The following is a 20,696-nucleotide window of genomic DNA, read 5'->3' as shown; positions in this document are numbered from 1 at the left end:
CAAGGAGTAATCAAAGAGTTAAGTAGAGCAGAGATTTTTTTAATTTAAGGGAAAAAGGCATGTCATGAGAATATTGGAACCTTTGGGCTTCATTACATGTGATTATGGATAAGTTTGCTTTTTAATCTATACAATCATAGTTTAACTAAATATAATTTGAATAATCAACTATGCTTGGTAAATAATAAAGAAAAGCGAAAGACATATATATATGCTATGGGATATTTATTGTCCGCATTCAAACGCACTAGACGCAATTGTGCCAAAGGTTCTCAGCTATAAATGCTGGCTTGTAGTCCAATCTTAGCAGGGCGAGTGAGAGCCTATGGATGACCCTATATTGTTTTTGTGCGTACGTCTTTGACTGTACATAAGCTTGTAATTAAAAATAATGAGCTTGAGTAATTCAATGATAACATATAGTTAAAAATTTCCATTATTTATTTTATTTTAATTTTCATCTAATAAAAATTTTAAAATATTTAGGTACAAAAATTCAAAACACAAACAATCTGTTCCGAGTGGCAACTACTTTTATTCAATTTATTTATAGTGACATTAATTCATATAAATTTCTTTATTTTTTAAATTATATAATGATGTATTTATAACTTATTTTCGCTCTTTTTCTTTCCTATCAGCTTTTAGGTTGTCAAACCTTAAATCTAATTTGGTAGAATAACAAATATACCTTTTCCACTTCACAATTGAAGGTATACAACATAGAAAAAATATATATATATGAAAATATCACACCCCACAAAGTAGTGGAACATGGATGTGTTCTTGAAAATGGGCATTTAGACAGCTAGATATGTGGTTTAGTCTGCCGACCATTAAACACCAATAATTAGACATTAGGTTAAAAGGATTAATTAAGGTAATATTATGTTACAACCACTCTAGCAAATATATAATAAATACTACACGCCACAAACCATTGTGATTTTTTAATAAATTTGTTTGCAAAGAACTCAAAATATTTAATTAATTGTATTACAGAACCTTTAAACACAATAACATGTTTATGTTGCAATAGAAGAAATTTGATAGTGAATTGAAACAATCACATTGATACAAAATCTCTTTTTGTTTGAGGTGAAAGCATACTTTTTCGTTCATGAATTATATTAATATATTCGTTTTACTGTAACTTGAAAAGTTTTTAAAGTTGTTCAATACTAGAAAAATCACTCAAGTTAAATCCTGCTATTAATGCTTCACTTGTATGGAAATCCATGGCCAATACGGCCATGTTATACATATATATATATATATATATATTAAAATAAAAATGAGCCTTTAATTTGTCTTAGATCAATCATATGTTGTTAGTATGGTACAATTTACCTAATAATAATCAAATAATAAGATAAATAAATAAATAAAATTATAATTTTGTATATTAATTATTTGTGATAACTTGTAGAGACGGTATGATTATTTTTAGTGAATAAATTGCTGATCTCAACCAATATTATAAAAGGGAGTTGATTTCTCAATCTCTCATTTGGCAAGAGAAATGTCTGCCGTCATAATGATGTCAAGGTAATGACAATGTGACTATCGAAGTTTTTTTAATATTTTTGTTAATAAGAGGTGTTTTTGGATTTTTAGACGAAAATGAATATGAATTATAGTTAAAAAAAGATTATATTTTAACAGAGAGAAAAAGAGAGATTTATATCCATATCAATGCAAGTAAAATTTCATAGTTTGGAAATTTATAGCAGGCATGCTACCTAATTGGTCTAATCACATGTGAGCATGTTAATCACGTGTTGATACCTAATCACAGCTTGCTCCATGCATCAGCATTTCTCACCACATTGAGTTTTTTTCCATTAGATGACAAAAATTATAGTTTAGCAGTCTAACACTTGATTAAAGGTGCTTTTTGGTATTATTGTTGTTCAAATTTTCGTACATACATACATACATATATATATATATATATTATGAAATATAGCTATATATAAGACAATTTAAAAAAAAATATTAGAATATCAAAGTTAAAAAAACAAATGTGAGAGTTAAAAAAAAGGTTATCTGGCAACAACATTTTCTAAAGGCATCCCAAAAAACAAAACCCTTCTATATATATGCATACATATGCATACATATATACATATATATATATATATAGTGTACTAAAAAACTCATATATAAATATATATGAACCATAGTCAAATTAACTAAATTTCAACCAAGAATCAATATAAATAAACACGCTCAGACAATATTTTTCTTGAACTTACAATTATTTAAAAAAAAAATTCAAATGATCATTAATAAGAAAACACATGCTACAAAAAAACAACAGTAAAACTAATAATGAAGCTCATTTTAATCAATAAAGAGAAAAAGGGTGATGAAAGTCAGAAGCGTGTGGGAGGGAATCTGCACTGTTGTATCCAATAATTGATCCATTTTGGATGCACAGGTTCATTGCTTTGGACAACTCTGCTCCAACTGCAAATGCCCTTTCCAATAAACAAGACACACCACAACTCAAACTCAATATGCGTACAAGCATTACAAGCTGGCCCCCTTCTCCCATTCTCTACTTTCTATTCATTTTATTCTCTCATTCCATCATTTTTTTTTTTTATTTTCATCCTTTTTGTTTGTAAGTTTCTCTCATCCCATCAAGAAGTTTGCCATGACATGAAACACACTTTCATTGTTTTTTTCTTGCGTGTGTTTATTGTGTGTTCTTGCAGAAAACTACTTATTTGCATGTATATGAATTAGGGTGTAAACTTATCTGAACAATATCTTACTTGTTAGCTTCCTGTTAATATTCAACAACACAAAACATGTTCTATATATAATATACCTTTTCATAGTTTTTTACTTGGATCTTTAGACCAAACATCATAACCTACAAGATAAATCTAAGAATATGGTACAAACATCAAAAAAGTGCATGCACACCTCTCTCTCTCTCTCTCTCTCTCTCTCTCTCTATATATATATATATATATATATATATCTTATAAGTTAAGTGAGTTAAATTCGCCTCATAGATGATATTTATAATAAACTCAGATAAAGTAATTGTTTTAGTAATGATAAAATCAAGATAACCAGTAGTAATTGGTACTGGAATCCTTTGATCATCATCACTTATTTAATAAATAGATGTCCCACACAAGTGATAGACTAATAATAATCCTAACAATCTCAAGTCAATTGATTAAATTAACCAATGTTAATTATACAAATTAGATTTTCATAAATGAATCATTAGGGCATCTCAATAAAAGATAATCAGTCAGTAAATCTAACTGGAAATTAAGTCTAGTTTGTACAACTAGTCTTAAACTCAGAATCATGATCAAGTTCTCACAGACAAGTTCAGTAGACAACACACATGCACACATTCTACTCCAAAAACCATCCATAAACAGGAAACCATTCACACAAGAGTGTTCAGTTCAGTTCATACAAAATGTCGCATAAGATGCATTGCAACCAACTCAATGCTCAATGCTCAATGTAACCTTAATTAAAAATAAAAAAATAAAAAAAAAAAGAGAAAAAAGAAAAAAACTCAAGAAGATGCACAAAAGTCTGCTTAACAACTGAAAAACCAGTGGTCTACTACTGGTAGATTATTCCAAGGCAAATTCACACCTGAAGAGAAGCAATGATCCACACTTCCTTTTCAAACTATTTTATGCCTAGAACACAAGCCTGCTTCCATTTTTATAAAAAGATTCAGAAACAAAGGAACCAAACCTGCATTCAAAATGAAAATACAAATAGATGACACTCATGGCTTTTAAGTGTAATGAACATGAAGTTTTGTTTAAAATTGTGAATGAGTTCATCTCACCACAGTTCAAACAATCATATGCCACCGGCCCAGCCACTTGATATGGTCTTCTCACATTGATGGCAAATAAGTGGCCATCATATATAGCTGAAGAAGTTCATCATAATAATGAGAAGACAAAAATCAATCACTTTGTGGAGAACCATGCTCTAAAATGCTAGACAGTATAAAATAGGAAAATGTGAATGAAAAGTGCAGTAGGTCCACACTTGCACCAAAAAGATTGGCAGTCCTATTACAAAGTTGAAACTTCACTTTTTCTAAAGCATAGTGCCAAACAAAACCCTGACAAGTAGGAAATGAAAAAGATCTATATTCTGAAGTACTCTTCTTAAATTTTGAAACAAGAGAAGAAACAATCATACAGGCACAAGTTTGAAAGAATGATATTAAGCTAACAATACTAGCAACAATCCAGATTGAGCAAAATATGAGAGACTACCTAAAATATCTTCAGAATCAAGTGACTCAAAGGTCTCCAAATCAAAGGAAGGACCATGAAGGGCTGGGTGGCGGGCCTACAAAAAAACCAAAAGCATCCTTGGTTGACAAAAGCCAGAAAAGCTGAACATTCAAGGCCAACACATGTCCGCGGGGGAAAGGAAAAAAAGATTCAAGAAACTCACCTCAAGCTGCTTATTCATATATACAATCATAAAGACACACTCTACTGTCCAAAGTTCATCTCAGAGTATCTGCTAAACACCAAAAACAACAAAAGGAATATGAGCCAGAGAAGAAAACACAAGAGAAATAACAAACACAGATAGCTGTGATTTGAAAAGCCCACTTCACGCGAACTTTCATGTACCTGCGAGGTTTGTTCTGGCGCTGGCCAAATTCGTCATTGACAGTTTCTGTGCAACAGAACAAAAAATGAGTTCAACTAATAGAATACCTCAGAAATGGTGAAATTTTATAAATTTATATACCATCAGCATAGAACTCACCAGGTTTTTGTGGAGATTTTGAAGAGTCAGCTGATTTATTTATACTAGTTTCTCTGCCAAAATGGTATCAATCAGTCAATCTTTCCAAAGACTAGCCAAAAAAAGGGAATACTAGGGACCTCAATATATTCCAAAAACATTGAGAGGTATTTATCATTCAGCCAACACATTCTCACAAATTAGCCATCAATCACAACTGAATATCGCTACAGATTAATGATGTGTTAGATAAAATCACAAGCACAGATACCCAGAAATGACAGCATACAAAACCAGTATCTCAAACTTCTTTGAAGGCATGTTTATGAGAAGCACATATGATAAAGAGCAATGAAATGTTATAAAATGCATACCAATCTGAATCAACAAGCCATTGCGAAAATAACAGGTGTATTGATGTGCATATTTAAGTAAAACACACGCTCAGCCTTAATTGTTAAGAATATCTATAAGGATGCCAAAAAGGATAAGAGAGAGAGAGAGAGAGAATGAACAGTATAAAAGAACACAGGGAAATGGGAGAGAGGAAAAAAAATCATCTATAAGTAGTGCCTTGCAACAACATAAAACTACTTACTTCGAACAAATGGAAGAAGAGGTCTGCCCTGAAGAACGGGCAAAATAACCATTATCAAGAGCTATATAGGGTGAACAATAAGATCCTCCTAAAGCTCCTGCAGCTCCAGCTAAAACCGGTAACCTAAAATTTAGACAAGATACATTATTACGTCTCCTATAACAATATATATATATATATATATATATATAAAGCCAAATGCTGCAAGAAATATAGCATAATCTAAAGTTATATCCATTAAGCAAATATAGAGCCACACTTCTCACAGCGCCATACACATAGCAATGTATAAGATATAGTCAACTATACATCCATCGACTTTGTTCGATTGATTGCCGTATTAGTGGAGATAGGAACACCAAAATGCTCTTAGTATCAACAGAAGTTAAAGATGCAAAGAAGGCCTTTCTCTAAAGTACAGTTGGCACAACACAAAATTAACCAGAGGTATAAAAGCCAAAACGAAGACAGGATAAGGGATCTAAAAATCAATTTTGGTGATAAATCATGCCAATGAAAGGCTAACTGGGTCAAGTGCTACACACTCTAAAAATGCTCTTAGTATCAACAGAAGTTAAAGATGCAAAGAAGGCCTTTCTCTAAAGTACAGTTGGCACAACACAAAATTAACCAGAGATATAAAAGCCAAAACGAAGACAGGATAACGGATCTAAAAAACAATTTTGGTGATAAATCATGCCAATGAAAGGCTAACTGGGTCAAGTGCTACACACTCAAAAAATGCTCTTAGTATCAACAGAAGTTAAAGATGCAAAGAAGGCCTTTCTCTAAAGTACAGTTGGCACAACACAAAATTAACCAGAGATATAAAAGCCAAAACGAAGACAGGATAACGGATCTAAAAATCAATTTTGGTGATAAATCATGCCAATGAAAGGCTAACTGGGTCAAGTGCTACACACTCAAAGGGCTGGTTGCACAGAAAATACCAAATCCCTAAAATTAAATATTAAATCAATAGCCAAGTTCAATATACCATGTCATTTCAGAATTCCCAAAACCAAGCTGCTGTTGTGCCACATATCCTGGCAGAGCCATACCAACAGCAGGAATACCACCAGGATGCTGTCCTCCAAACTGCATAACTGCATGAAATTAAATGGTTAGCCATGCAAACAAGTTGCAGTAAATCAGGTGCAAGTGACATTAAACTAAATCCAGTGGGGCCTCGTTTAAATATAATAAATAAATCAATCAACGGGTCATAAAAATTGATAAGGGCATAGGTAACTGGAGGATCCATACAAGAAAATAGAGGGTTTCTAAAGGACATCATTGTGAGTAAAAGGTAACTCATCCAATTATAACGAGCTGAAAACAAATAAAGAAGCAAGAGCACAGAAAGCTAACCTGGCAAAAATGCTGGGGTAGCAGCAAAACCTTGGTCAACATGTGTAAGACCCATAGTCCCAGTTGCTCCAAGAACCTGACTACTGTTATACAAAAATGAACCCATTCCGGTTACAGCATTACTAGTTTTTTCTTTGCCATCCAGTGGATTCCTTGATTTACTTGATCCTGGAGGAGATTCTCCTTCCCCAATTTCAGATGAATTCCTTGATGGAGCTTCAGGTGGAGAAGAGGTAGTAGAAGCAATCACACGTCGCTGACCCATCTGTTGTGTGGAAATCCGTGGGGGATGTCCTACGCTTGGAAGCATTCTCTGTTGTGCAATGGGGGTCTGGTTTGGTGGAGAAGCTCGAGCAACTTGATTAAAGGATGAATTCATAGGAGCATCCAGTCCAACTACACTCATACCTCTTGTTTGACCTTTGGTCTGAGAATTTTTAGTTGCAAGAGTTGGTGTGAAAGAAGACGCTGACGACGGAGAAGTGGCCAAAGTTTTAGCAACAGCAGGACAGATTGGGTCATTAATATAAATCTTATCACGGCCAGCAGAATCAACATTTGCTTTTCCCCTCACAAACGAACTAGATTCTGGTGCTGAAGTCTTGCTCAACATCTGCATGGATGATTTAATGGTCTTGTTGGCACTGCCTGCTTGAACATCCCTTTTTTGAGACAAAGAAACATCTTGATTGGATGACCCCGAGGGGTAAAATGGAGGTGAAGCAGAATTTAGGCTAGAAGCAAAGATATTTTTATGAGGAATACTAAGGCTAGGATCAGGTTGCACATTTGGAGTATCTGAGGATTGTCTCCCCCCAATAGTAATTGGTCTCAGTTCCTGATTTTTTGTATATCTGCACACGTATAAATATATAATAATAAAAATAAAAGATAAGGGCTGACAGTGGTTAATAGCTCAAAAAATAGAGATGAAACCATCACTCACTGCTTGTGTTGAGGTTCAGAAATATCTCTATTGTTCTTTGCCAGAGGTTGATATCGTCTCGGTCCTCTCCCTCTCACAATCTTTGGAACATGAACTTGGTAATTGCTATCATCATAACACCGGGATCGATTCTCTCTCACAAAACCATGATCAACACCCCGACCACGACCACGCCCCCGACCACGGCCTCTAAAACGCCCTCTTGATGCTCTTCTGTCCTGGTATTGAGAAGCAGTTGGCATAATACTTAATTAGGAGAATATGATGAATACAAAGATTCAAAAAGCATGACCTAAATTAATATGTAAAGAATGGATTATTTGGGCACATCAGAAATGAAAACAGCTCCTATGGCATACCTCACCAAACCCAGCATCATGCAAATTCAACTCCTCAAACCTGTCATGCACCCAGGCCTGGTCGTCTTTGGATTCCCACAACTTCCTCCCACCAGGCAAGCGCCTGCACAAATAAAGACCAAAAATCATAATGGCAGAATACATGAAAAGGAAATCTTGAGCTATCAAGTGTTCATATGGTGCCAAGAATGCCAGAGTAACTGAGAGCTTTCCCTAGTCTAGTAGCACACCAAGATATTAATATTGAGCATTGAGAACAACACTAGAACGTGGGTTCAAGTCAATAAGAACTTCAAACAGGCAAAGAACTCAAATATAAGTCAAACATTAGGTTTAGAAGTAATCAGCTCTAGTATTCCTTATTTCCTTTTGATGTTGGCACTTCCTTTTATCTTTATGTTGTTCATCATGCAAAGTCGACAGAGGAGTGAAAATAACTACTAAATGCTACACCATTAAGTATTTTTACAAAAGTCTATCTATTTCTTCCTCCCCAATCACTCAAGGTAGACACAAACAATAATTCTTCATGCTTTTCTCCAAAGAACTCATGAATACATTCAAAGAATTTAAAAAAAAAAAAAAGACAAAATCCAAATTAACATCAGATGCATAGAACAAGATATAAGAACCCACACAACAAGAACACAGAAACAAGCTGCCATTATTATACGAATCAATTTTCATGAAGCATTACAGTGCAGTCAATGGTAGGGAAATTTTCAATTCTAAATCAAATAAAGAAATTCAATACCAAACCAAATTATCAAATTTAAAGGAAAACAAATCAGAGAAACACCAACCTCTGACGCCCTCGACCATTCTGCCCGACCCGATCATCATGCATATAGAATGCCCCAACTGTAGGCACAGCATATGGCGCATTCTCCTTCTTTTCCTCAAACTCTTCCTCCGCTAACACCTCAGCCTCCGCCGTGTCATGCCCTACCGCTTCCCCAGGAGGTTTCTGCCCATCCCCATCCATCTCCGGCACCAACACCACCTGAGAACGAGAAGCCACAACCTCCTGAGACCCACCCTCCTCTACTCCACCTTCCTCTTCAAACTCCTCATCCTCTTCGTACTCCTCATACTCATCCCCATCGAGCTCCTCTTCGTCTTCATACTCCGGCGCCGCGCCCTCGTCGTCCAATTCACCTTCGGGTCCAATCCCAACCAAACGATCCCTCCTCGGCTTCTCTCCACCCTCCGATCGATCTCCGTCCTCGTCGTCGCTGGCCTCCCGCCGCCGCATCGCCGACGGAAGCAACGCATCCTCGGGATCGCTCTCGTAGTCCTGCTCCTCTCCCTCAACCATCCCTCCCCAATCGAAAACCCTAACCCTAACCCTAACTCGATCGATCTAAACGAACAAACCTGTGTCTTTGAAAACGTTTATGATCAGGTCAGGTGGCCGATCGAAGGGATTTATTTATATCTCATTGATTTTGTTTGCAGGTGAATTCTAGAATGACTCGGAGTAGGCCCTCCTCAAACATAACGGAAAGCATTCAATTCCAATATTTATAAGGGTGTACACATAAATATGTTTTTTTTTTAAATATATATATATATAGGAGGGACCCATGCGGAAACACAAACGTTTGGGGATTAAAAAGAAAAATTTAAACTTTTTCAGGGTTTTTCTGGTACTTCCCCGTTAAAAATAATTAATTATCATTTCAAATGAACAATTTTACCGTTACCCTTGTTGGTCCTTACAAGTTTTGAACAATTTTGTCTTTCACCAATAAAAAGTTACCCATTAGTTTTTCTTATTTAATAGGTTTATTTTTGTAATAAATATTTTATTGGGCATATCTGATAATGGATGGACAGTTAATTTTTTATGTAAAAAATATCTAAATTTACATTTTTATTACTTGTTTTATTCATATTTTAATAATTGTGTGTATTGACTTTATCATATTTGATATATATATTAATTTTTATTTTTACTTTTAATTATTTTTTTTATATTCTATTTCTATTTTCACATTGCTAAAAGTTTTAGTTCAGGGTTATTTTTAGAAATTTTAATATTGTACTATGTTGATTTCATGATTAACCAAATACAATAATAAAATATTATCAATAATATGAGTTTCTAATCAAATATAATTATATCAAATTACTGCTACATTTCATATAACTCCCCCTACCTTATTATCTCAAAAATCTCATTGTATAGTAATACTTCATTATAGTGAAGCAAACAACCTTTAACGATCATACAAGACCGCCATATAAACATTGCAAATACAAGTATATTTTTAAAAATATAATTCAAGTAAACAATCATACCACTAATACCGTCAAGCAAAATTCAATCAGATAAGTTTTTTTTGAAAAATTAATAAATCACATAATTATATGCCTATTTTTGGAGTTGTCCTTAAATTTTGTTTCCAGTTGGATGAGGAGTCCTGGATGTTTCTTTCCACAGTTCCAAATAAATAAAAAATTATTTAAAATTTTAGCAACAGTTACTTCTGTGCTTCTTCCTCTTTCTGTTGTTCAAATCAAAAGAATCTAAATTACAGTTAATTTCGTTACAGTCCTCTCACTGTTCTAAGCTACATTCAAGAAATTCCTATTCAAAGTTAACCACATCACTCTTCACTTCATTGATAACCAGATTGATGCTTCAGGAAGGTCAAGTGATATCTAAGATTTTTAAATAACATAACATTGAATTTTGCTTCACAAAACCAGTTCCGGGAAGACCAGACGATGAAGTAATGTCAGACTCAGAGCTTCCTCATAGATATAGATGACTATTTTTGATGCGATGCTCCCAAGTAATTCATCAAATGGGCATAATACATCTCGTATTTACCCCCACAGGAGAAGTCGAGATCTTCAGCATAACTACAGGTAGAACTTTTACCAATCTGTGCAGCTTCATCTTTTAGCAAACTACTGCACCCCATTACATCTGCATTCCTAGTAAAAGAAATGAAATTCAAGCTTGTAAAATAATGTTATGCTAACATACATCAATCTGGTAATACCCAAAAGGCAAGGTCACAGGTGAAACATGGAGCATTTTATGTTGAAAAATTGGAATCTATTGCTTACACAAATCTAGCATACAACTTCCAAGAATGGCAAGACATGCAAAAGTTCATCTTATAACTGATTCGACAAACTCATTAAACAAAATAGACATGAATGGAATCATAAATACAAAATAATGTGACATGTCCAAGGCATAATGATGAGTCAGTTCTCAAATAAAATGATATATATCAAGCATAACAGCATACTTTTTTTTTTTATGACCATGCAAGATTCCACTTACCAGAATGAAGGTGCTAAGTCATTGAGCTTCCTGAAGAACAATAATCATCCGTGGTACGATTATTACAAGCTGATCATCATGCACCTACTTCCCATGGAAGTTATACTGGACTTAAAAAAAAACAAAGAGATTCAACTTACTGAAGGGTTAAACATAACACGCAATGTTATAGACAAATAAACAATTAAAAATATGAAAAATGACAAGTAAACAAAGAGAGCTCTAGCACCACGTTGTCTAATAAGTGTTGAAGCTGTTTGTGACTCTCCCCTTCACAAGCACTTTATCCAAATCGTGCAGGAGACACAATAAACCATGTGATAGTTTTGTGTGCACCAACAATAGCCCCTCTAATTGTTTTTTGATTGCTTCATTAGGATGAGAACTCAACTGTGTGAATAGTTGAAGAGTGCTTCCCTATGACAGAACAAAGGCAATAATAAAATAAATTTGATACATCTATTATCAGAAGACAAGTTTGAATAGTAAAATCAGCCTACCAAATACAGAGAGGAAGAGGATCTTTTGCAAAATCTAACTTGAAAATTTCATTCAACTCAATCCCATAGATCAGAAGAATATGGCTCTCAGTTGAAGTGCAGCTCTTTCCGAATAGATGAAAGTTTGGCAGCAATTCTCTTGATTATCTTGATGCTTGGATAAGGAAATTTGAAAGGTACACAAGCAGCACAAGCAGCATGGCCAAATAGTGAAAACTCTTCTCCGTCACAATGACTGCCAAATGACAATCAACTAATCAGCAAAAGCCAAGTTTAAACTTCAAATAAAGAGAAGACCAAGTCATCAAGCAGCATATGCAGTATCAAATCAAGAACTATTTAAAGCTAATGCATGACTATCCAAACAAACAATATTCAAAAATTTCTTTTTCTCTTAGTACTTATGGAAGAGGCTTGGATTAAAGAGCTCTAAGAAGAATTTAAACTGTTGAGAAGAGATATGCAAAAAATCCACCAGATCAAGAATAAAATATTATTCCAAATGATATACAATATTTTTACGTTGAAGAAGTGGCTGAATCTTATTTGCCGCAAAATGATCATCCAAAATTCAGCAAGAGTCACTAGAGGATGAAAAGTCCAAAGAGCATGCATGATCTTTCCCAGCCACCAAGTATAGAAATTACTATCTAAGGATTATTTTTAAGTTAAGAAGTTGTTTAGGTGATTATTATCATATGATATTCATTACATATATTAAGACTTACGAGTTCTATTTTCAATAAAGCCTTACTATAATTTTGGTTTGCTATGTTTAGAGTCCCTCTTATGTCTATAAATAAAGGACCAAATACCATTGCAGGGATTTTTCAATCAATAAATGAAATTATCGGTTCCTCTTATTTTAAGTGATTTTTGACATTATTTTTCAGTCTATTATCTCTTGTTTTTGTAACATTGTTCATCAAGCTCTTTAGAGGAATCCTAGTGAGAAAGTTATTAGAAACTGGTTAAAGATTGAGCATCATGCCTCTCAATAGATTGTTAGATTAACATTTATTCTTCAAAATACTAGCCACAAGTGTTTGGGAGACTAAAGCTTGTGTTTGTCCAACCCCACCATCCATCAACAGATTACAATCCGTAGGAAGACCAAACTATACTTGTATTTGAGACAACTGAAAAAAAAAAGTTGGAAGTGATCACACGATAACATACCTTATCAACATAAAATTCCAACTACGCAAGTTTCAGTAGAAAACTTGGTCCACGACAATATCCAAATATACAAAGAATCCAATAGTCAATCTTCACAAGGAATAGCATTCCACAAACATTTTAAAAAATAATTTTGCATGATGATTGGGAATACAAGACCCAGGTTGTGCTACTTATTTCCATAGTAGTATGAAGACCATGAACAACAGTTTCAATATGCGGGTTGTAAAAGCCAATATGTTCTTTCTATCGTGTTTACACAAATAAACTTGCATCTCTAGTTGAAAAAGCAGAAGGACCTCTACATACCACATGCACATGATAGCTTGTTTTGTATTATTTAAATAAAAAAAAAAATTATCATAAGACAAGCAATTATAAGAGCTGGGAAAAAAGAACTCAGTAATTAATAAACAAATCACAACCTCCTTCAATGATTTGAGTCAGCTTTTGGTTACACAACTATGATAATCAATGATGCAGCTCTATCAGTGAAAGACAGTAATATTGCTGAGGGACCTTTTGACTCTAAATCACAGAGAAACAGGATTTCAAATGCCAACTCTACAAAGGATTACCCAAATAAAGGTTCTATGTATATAACAATATAACATCTCACCCTCTGTTTATTGATCATGAAGCAGACAGTTAATAACTCAAATGATTTGCTTATGAAGTTGTATAAAAATCAGACATAGAAAATTTTCATTTGCAGTTACTCCAGGATGATAACCAATCTCGAATTATTTATTTAGACATAAAATGTCACTGCCAAACAAAGGTGAACAGAAACTCCAATAGAGACCACACTAATAGATGCTATTGTACCATATTTATTGAACAAGTGATTTATCTTCACTAGTTTGAAATAAATGTGTATGTATTATCTTCTTATTGTTTGATTTCTTGGAGTACCAAAATTAGTCCAAAAGATGAATGTTCAAGTTGTCAAATTTCTGAGTGCAAAACTTTTTGGGAGATCATAGTAATCAGATTCAATAACTATGCAAAAAGGCTCCCCACATCAGTCTCTCTCTTTGCCCTGAAAGTAAAAAACTTCAATTACGAACAGTGTTGTCCCATCCTTCATACCGCTCATGCTACATTCTCATAAAATGCCTGTAAACTTACACTAAGAACATATTATGGCAAATGATTTCTTTAGATATATACATCAAGATTTCTTGAACCTAATTGTAGAAAATAACCCCTGAATTGGCCTTTAATAATTCAGGAGGTGGTTTCCTAACTAAACATCCTAATTAATAAATTAATTGGTAATGAAAAGTTCTGGCTACTTTTGGTTAGTTAACGTTTCATTTTTGTCGATGAGCATCATAGTTATATTACTAGTAAAGTCACAATGCATTTAAATGAATCACATAAAGCTTACTAACTTCTTTTTCATGAAAATTTACAGATGAAGAATACAATCATCTCATCATAGTTTATCTTAAGCAAGAATGCTACCTCTCTGCATTTAGAAGTTTCAGTGTGATTTTGACAACCTAGCTTTTCAATGACAAAGGCATAATGGATGAAACCATTATGGTTTTGTAAACTTTGAAAGATCACAAGTCCAGTATTAAAATGGAAAAATCCTGGTTCCACTGATTCAATATTAGACGAAATGTAGTCTTCTTTAGGCAAAAAGTTATTTTTCTTCAACCTGAAACAATAGTAAGTAGGATGAGTTGTTCTAAAAGAAGTTAAAGGAATTGCATAAACAAAGCTGGCTGGGAAATGATCACTCACATAGCACTTTTCAACCACTTCATCACAAAGCTCAAGGACGGCCTGTACATTCTTCTCATTATAGTTGACATCGATAAATATGCTATATACTTCCTTATCAGCAACAAATTTCATAGCCCTCATTTCTTCAAACAGTCTAGTTGCTTCCTGCAATTTCTTTTTACGGAAGAGCAACTTGATCAGTGCATTATAAGAACTCTTTCTGAGGTTAAACCCCTTGCTAACCATTTCACTGTAATAATAACAAGCCTCCTTCATATTTCTTGACTTGCAATGTCCAGTAATCAAAATGTTGTAAGTATTCTCATCTGGCATAAGCCCAAGTGCAAGCATCCCTTTATAGGTTTCTGAAGTAGCTTTCATATTCTTATCAATGGAGTAGTGTTTCATGAGTGTGTTATATGTAGTGGCATTTGGTCTTATATTCTTTTCCAGCATCCATTTCAGAAGCATCTTTCCATCTTCTAGCATCCCCAAAACACAAAACCCATTCATTAGAACATTAAAAGTCACCACATTGGGTTGCAATCCTTTATCAAGCATCTCTTTGAGAAGAAGACGAGCTTGATCCATATCATGAGACTTACAATATGCATCCATCAAAGTGGTATACGTATAGATATCGGGAGCAAGTCCTGCAGCCTCCATGTCTCTCATGATCTTCACAGCCTGATCCATGTTGCCAGCTTTGCAAAGCCCATTGATCAAAGAATTGAAAGTACAAACATTTAACACCAGACCCTTCCCGCACATCTCGTGCAAAAGTTCATTTGCAGCTTCCACCTGCCCTTGTTTACAAAGACCATCACAGAGTGTTGTGTATGTCACAACATTGGGTAGTAAACCACCATGAAGCATCTCATTATGGAGACGAAAGGCCTTCTCCATCTTTCCTTCCTTGCAATAGCCCGCGATTAGTGCTGAATATGTCACTTCATCCGGGGTTAACCCTTTACTGAGCATCTCTACAAACATCTCATTTGCTTCAAGCATCTTTCCCATTTGAGCAAAGTCCACTTATCAAAACAGTGTAAGTTACAGCATCAGGGGCATGTCCAGCAGTCTTCATTTCAGTAAATAGCCTATGCATAGCAAACAAATTGCCTTTCTTTGAATAGCCATTAATTAAACTAGTATACACAGCTGCATCCGGAGCTATCCCATAACTCAACATTTGCATGAACAATCTTTCTGCTTCGACTACATTACCATCATGACACAGCAAAGTGATCAAACTATTGTAAGTAAATGAGTTTGGATTCAGTCCCTTGCTGCTCATCTCTGAAAACAGCTTCAGAGCCTCCTGAAGCTCCCCAGATTTGCAGTACCCATCAATGAGAGTGCTATAAGTAATGACATCCGGCAAAACACCATCTTTCTCTTCCATCTTTACAAGAAACCCATGAGCTTCTTCTAATTTCCGAACCTGGCACAAGCTGTGGATCAGGATATTATACGATACCACATTCCACCTAAGGCCAGATTCAGGGAACTCTGTGAAAGCAGCCTGGATGTCATCAACTGGGAGGCGGGAGAGAAGGGCATTACAGGAGTCGGTGGAGATGGTGATCCCATAGGTGAGGAGATGAAAGAAGAGGGAACGGGATTCGGAGAGCTTCCCGGCGTCGACGAATGCTCGGAATAGCAAATCAAAGACACAAGGGTTAGAGGACCAGTGCTTGTAGGTGTAGATTACCTGTTCGACGAAACGACTGTGAGACTGGAGGCCCTCGCGGAGCAACTGGAGAGCAAACTCGAGATTCCTCGAGGCAACGGAGAGGTGGGAAGCAATGGCGAGGGCCTCAGCAGGGATGGGATGCCTGCGGGAGCGACACCAGTGGAGGAGAGAGAGCGCAAGGGGGAGATCGGAGCGGAGGTAAGAGAAAGCCCAAAGGAGATGATCGGGGCGGAAGCGCTGGGCGAAAGGGGCGAGGATGCGGCGGAGGGGTTCCGAACGGCGTTGCTTGAGGGCGGTGGTGAGGTCTCGGACAAGGTCGGCGTCGTTGATGGTGGGTTTTCTCGGGGAGTAGTCCGGGAAAGGGCGGAGCTTGGTGGTGATGCGATCGATGGAGGAGGATGAGAAGGGGAAGGATGAGAACAAGGGCAACCTCTTCTTCGCATTGCCAAGGCACAAGAACATCAGATCACCGCGAAAACGAGGAAGGGAGCCAACGGCATGACATAGTGTTTATTATAATTTATTTATTTTTTTTCCAAATATGTGATTATTATAAATTAATATATTTAATAATTAATTTTGATAAAGTTTTAAATTTTTAATTGATTTTTACTAATGACACAGGGTTTTGACCCTGCATTGGAGTACTATTTTTCAATAATTTAGTTGTACTCTAAAAATACTGTTCACACATTATCCTTAGCTCTAATACATTACTATAATGAGAGATGTTGTATCAATTTCATAGTAGCATGTGATATCTAATCAAGTTAATAATTTTCTAAAATATAGTTATTAGTATGCTGGTTAACTAAAATTATGGGCATCATAACTTTTCAAATAAAATTATAAGAGTTAGGATCTATAATTGGCATCATTTAGCACCAAATCAAGATGGCGCGGCAATGATGATGATGTGACAAGGTTAGTGACATGCAAAATGACTTAGCAAAAGATGATGATGTGGCTTGAAGTCTAAAAGACTACAGTTAGTGCTATATTTGGAGGATCTCCCTCAAAGAACAAAGTGGAGAAAATCTATTGAAAGTTATATTTAACATGAGCATCAACCTTGGAAGATCTCTCTTAAGACGGAAGCAAAAGGCATGTGGAGAATATCTACACAACTGTCTTCGAAAAGGAGATCTATTTGAAGACACAATGATATCTATGGTCACAACTAATTGACGATCAAAAAGGTAACAGACACTATTATTTAGCTTAATTGTGATAACTTATATTTTTGTCATTATTATTGTGATAATTGTGACAATTTAGTATATGTCACAATTCTTTTGTGTCTAATTGTGACAAGAAATATTGTCATCACTATAATTTTTTATTTATTGTGATGAAAGTGTTCTTCGTCACTTAACATATTTTTTTGTTACAACAATTTTGTCACAACAATTTTGTCACAAAAAATTCAACCATTCAGTGCCCACTAAATTTGCCACAAAAATTAAATTTCTTAACCATGTTATTGGGTTTTTATGCTAAAAAAGTTAAATGACATAATAGTTTGGATTATTTATGACATCTAATTATTTTTTCACTATTATAATTTCAATTGTGACAATTTAGTATCCATCACAATTATACATCTTACTTTTTGTGTCGATAAATTTTGGATAAAAAAATTCAAATATGTAGTATATATAGTTATAAAATTATATTGTTAATAAAATATTAAAAAGTCTATTTTATCCTACCAAATCTCAAAGGTTATATATAGATTTTTTTAAAATAATTATATATAAAATTTAAAAAGTTTTTAAAATTAAAATTTAATATGATTTTATCGATCAGACAAAATTATTATTTATAAATACTTCAAAATAACCTATTGGATACTAAAAAATTTTGTCCTATTAAACCAAAATATAAACCTATTAAAACATTTAAAATTAATTATGTCAAAATACTAAATCATTATCATCGCATTGGTGTAGCCCCTCATATCTACAATACGAAGAAGAACTTTCCATATATATATATATATATATATATATATTCTTCAATAATTTACTAAATAAACAACTATTTATCAAATAAAAATACCAAAAGTAACCAAAAAATATTAAAAATGTAAAAATATAGGTATGGCTTTCTCCAATCTAGTTTTAATATACTAAGTAAATTATGCTTGTACTACAAGAATTACGACATTGTAATTTTTTTCCTGTAATTATTAATCATTTTGTCACAAATATGAAGTTTTTTGTAATAAAAAAATTTAATTAAAACTATTGTTTCAGTTAATTGTGATGATTTTTTGGTACTAAAACTTTTATAATTGTGGTGATTTAGGATCTCTCACAATTATGTTGTGACTATTAATATACCTATAGTGTCATAAATAATGTTTTTATTTGTTGTGACAAAAGTGTTCTTCGCCGCTAGTCATTTTATTCTTTTTGTGATCACATTTTTTGTCACAAAAAATTCAACTATTAATATCTACTAATATTGTCACAAAAAACCCTAAAGTATGTTTAACATATTTCAGGATCAAATTCGATATATGTGTGTGTATATATATAAGCGTTTAAAAAAACTATTCAAATTTTAAAAAAATATTTGTAAAAATATGAGATAAAAATCGATGTATGAAAATATTCTCCAAATTCATTGTTTTGCAAGTTGTTATTGTTTACCCAATCCCTCAAAATTGATATTTTAAGAGATTGAAAACAACTTTTAATTTAGATTATACCTAGGATTTATAGTATTAGAGAAAGATTTTAAAAATTAAAATTAACTAGAAATTTACCAAATCTCACAAAACAAAATCTAGATAATATAAATTTTTTTTAAAAAAATTAGATTTAAAAAGATATATATCCTCAATGAACTTAACATATAAAAGGAGTGAAGCCTTGAGCAATTATGTGCCTATGGAGATCGATAGCAATGGTTCAGTTTCATTTGATTTGGAGAATTAAAGTGACTCAACTAGCTCTTGATGTAAAGGTACATGTTATTGATGGCCACAAGATTTGCTTATTTTTCTTTTCTTAAATTTTTTTGCTTAGTTTATGCAATGGATAAGAGATAATTATTTTTTGCTTTATCTTTTTTAATCTTCGAAGCTAGGTTTATTGAATTTTTTTCAATGATGATTGTTTATTAGTGTTTTCTTTTTCGATACTTTGAATCATAGAAATATGTTATTTAGATTTTGATTATGTGACTTTTTTAAATAATTTTTTATCTATTGAAAATCACAAAAGCCAAATACAACATGGAAACTTGTCTCAATTGAGAAGAAATAATGATATGAAAGTTGTGCTTAAATTAGAATTTTTTTAATTTTTAAAATTGTTTCATTAGATTTTTTTCACCTAAATGTGCAGGAATAAGCATTAAAGAAAGGGAATAACATTAAAATCAGTCAAATTTTAGCAGAAATTGAGGCTGAAAAGCAAAAGAGAAGATTAAATGTATAAAAGATACTTTATCTCCAAATTTAGGATAATTTTATAATCTTTTTTTCTTTTTTAAAAGGATAATTTATAATTGTATTTTGGATATTAAAATTTTTAATTTTATATATTCAAATTTTGAATTTTATATATTTTGATGATATTTATTTATTTATTTTCATATAATATTAAATACTTTATATGCTTGTGTGACAATATTTTTATTACTAAAAATTTGTCTTGTCAAAAACATATAAAATATAACGTTTATATTAATCACAAATAATTTATTATATTAGTGATGAAATTAGCGTAACATAATTTTTATTTTAGTGAAAACATTATTTCTAAATTAATAATTTTTATTTGTGACAATATAAACACATAACAATATCTGAAAGTAACATTAGTGACGAAGTATTGGATACCAATAAAAATATTTCTATTGACAAAAACATTTTGTCACTATTGTATTTTTTTCTGTGTTTTTTTTTTGTGTCAACAAATTGACATAAATAAATAAGGTTATTATAGTCATATCGTTTTGTCACAAATACTAAATTTGTTAGTGTCGTGAAATTGGTCACACAAATATAGAGTAATTGTGACCATTTGTCTAAAAATTGGTCACTCTTGTATTAGCATCGGAGGTATTTGTGACGGGAGGTGACGACTTCTAAAATTTCCTACTATTACTATTTGTGATTAAAATTATTTCTTTTAGTGATAACTTTTGTCATCACTAAAAAAAAAATTTGTTGTAGTGGCGAGATCAAAAATATATTTAGAGAAGATATATAAGGCAAATGTG

General features: G+C 33.3%; 2 protein-coding genes across 3 annotated transcripts; both read right to left on the bottom strand.

Annotated features, from left to right (window-relative positions):
* Window positions 1–3,667: 3,667 nt before the first annotated feature.
* LOC120261339 (protein MLN51 homolog) lies at window positions 3,668–9,510 on the bottom strand. 2 transcript variants are annotated; one of them, XM_039269197.1, is made up of 12 exons: window positions 8,848–9,510; window positions 8,045–8,147; window positions 7,686–7,903; window positions 6,740–7,593; window positions 6,366–6,474; window positions 5,369–5,491; window positions 4,792–4,844; window positions 4,653–4,698; window positions 4,468–4,539; window positions 4,284–4,359; window positions 3,842–3,928; window positions 3,668–3,744 (listed from the first exon to the last, which is right to left on the bottom strand). In XM_039269197.1, exons 1-9 carry the CDS (start codon window positions 9,360–9,362, stop codon window positions 4,509–4,511), a joined length of 2,052 nt encoding a protein of 683 aa, XP_039125131.1. In that variant the 5' UTR covers window positions 9,363–9,510; the 3' UTR covers window positions 3,668–3,744; window positions 3,842–3,928; window positions 4,284–4,359; window positions 4,468–4,508. The 2 variants fall into 2 exon arrangements, with proteins under 2 accessions (XP_039125131.1, XP_039125132.1); XM_039269198.1 differs by having other exon boundaries at window positions 4,468–4,536; window positions 8,848–9,509.
* Window positions 9,511–10,529: 1,019 nt separating this feature from the next.
* Window positions 10,530–16,944, bottom strand: LOC120261196 (pentatricopeptide repeat-containing protein At1g05670, mitochondrial-like). The gene is given in 6 exon segments (XM_039268979.1): window positions 10,530–10,990; window positions 11,349–11,765; window positions 11,849–12,083; window positions 14,498–14,696; window positions 14,783–15,793; window positions 15,795–16,944. Coding segments are annotated over 3 exon segments (2,154 nt in total). The 5' UTR covers window positions 16,923–16,944; the 3' UTR covers window positions 10,530–10,990; window positions 11,349–11,765; window positions 11,849–12,083; window positions 14,498–14,681.
* Between the last annotated feature and the right edge of the window lie 3,752 nt (window positions 16,945–20,696).

The sequence above is a fragment of the Dioscorea cayenensis genome, chromosome 5 (assembly GCF_009730915.1).
Source record: "Dioscorea cayenensis subsp. rotundata cultivar TDr96_F1 chromosome 5, TDr96_F1_v2_PseudoChromosome.rev07_lg8_w22 25.fasta, whole genome shotgun sequence".
Taxonomy (NCBI): domain Eukaryota; kingdom Viridiplantae; phylum Streptophyta; class Magnoliopsida; order Dioscoreales; family Dioscoreaceae; genus Dioscorea; species Dioscorea cayenensis.
The sequence above is the reverse complement of the archived record's forward strand: the minus strand, read 5'-3'. Positions and strand labels throughout refer to the sequence as shown.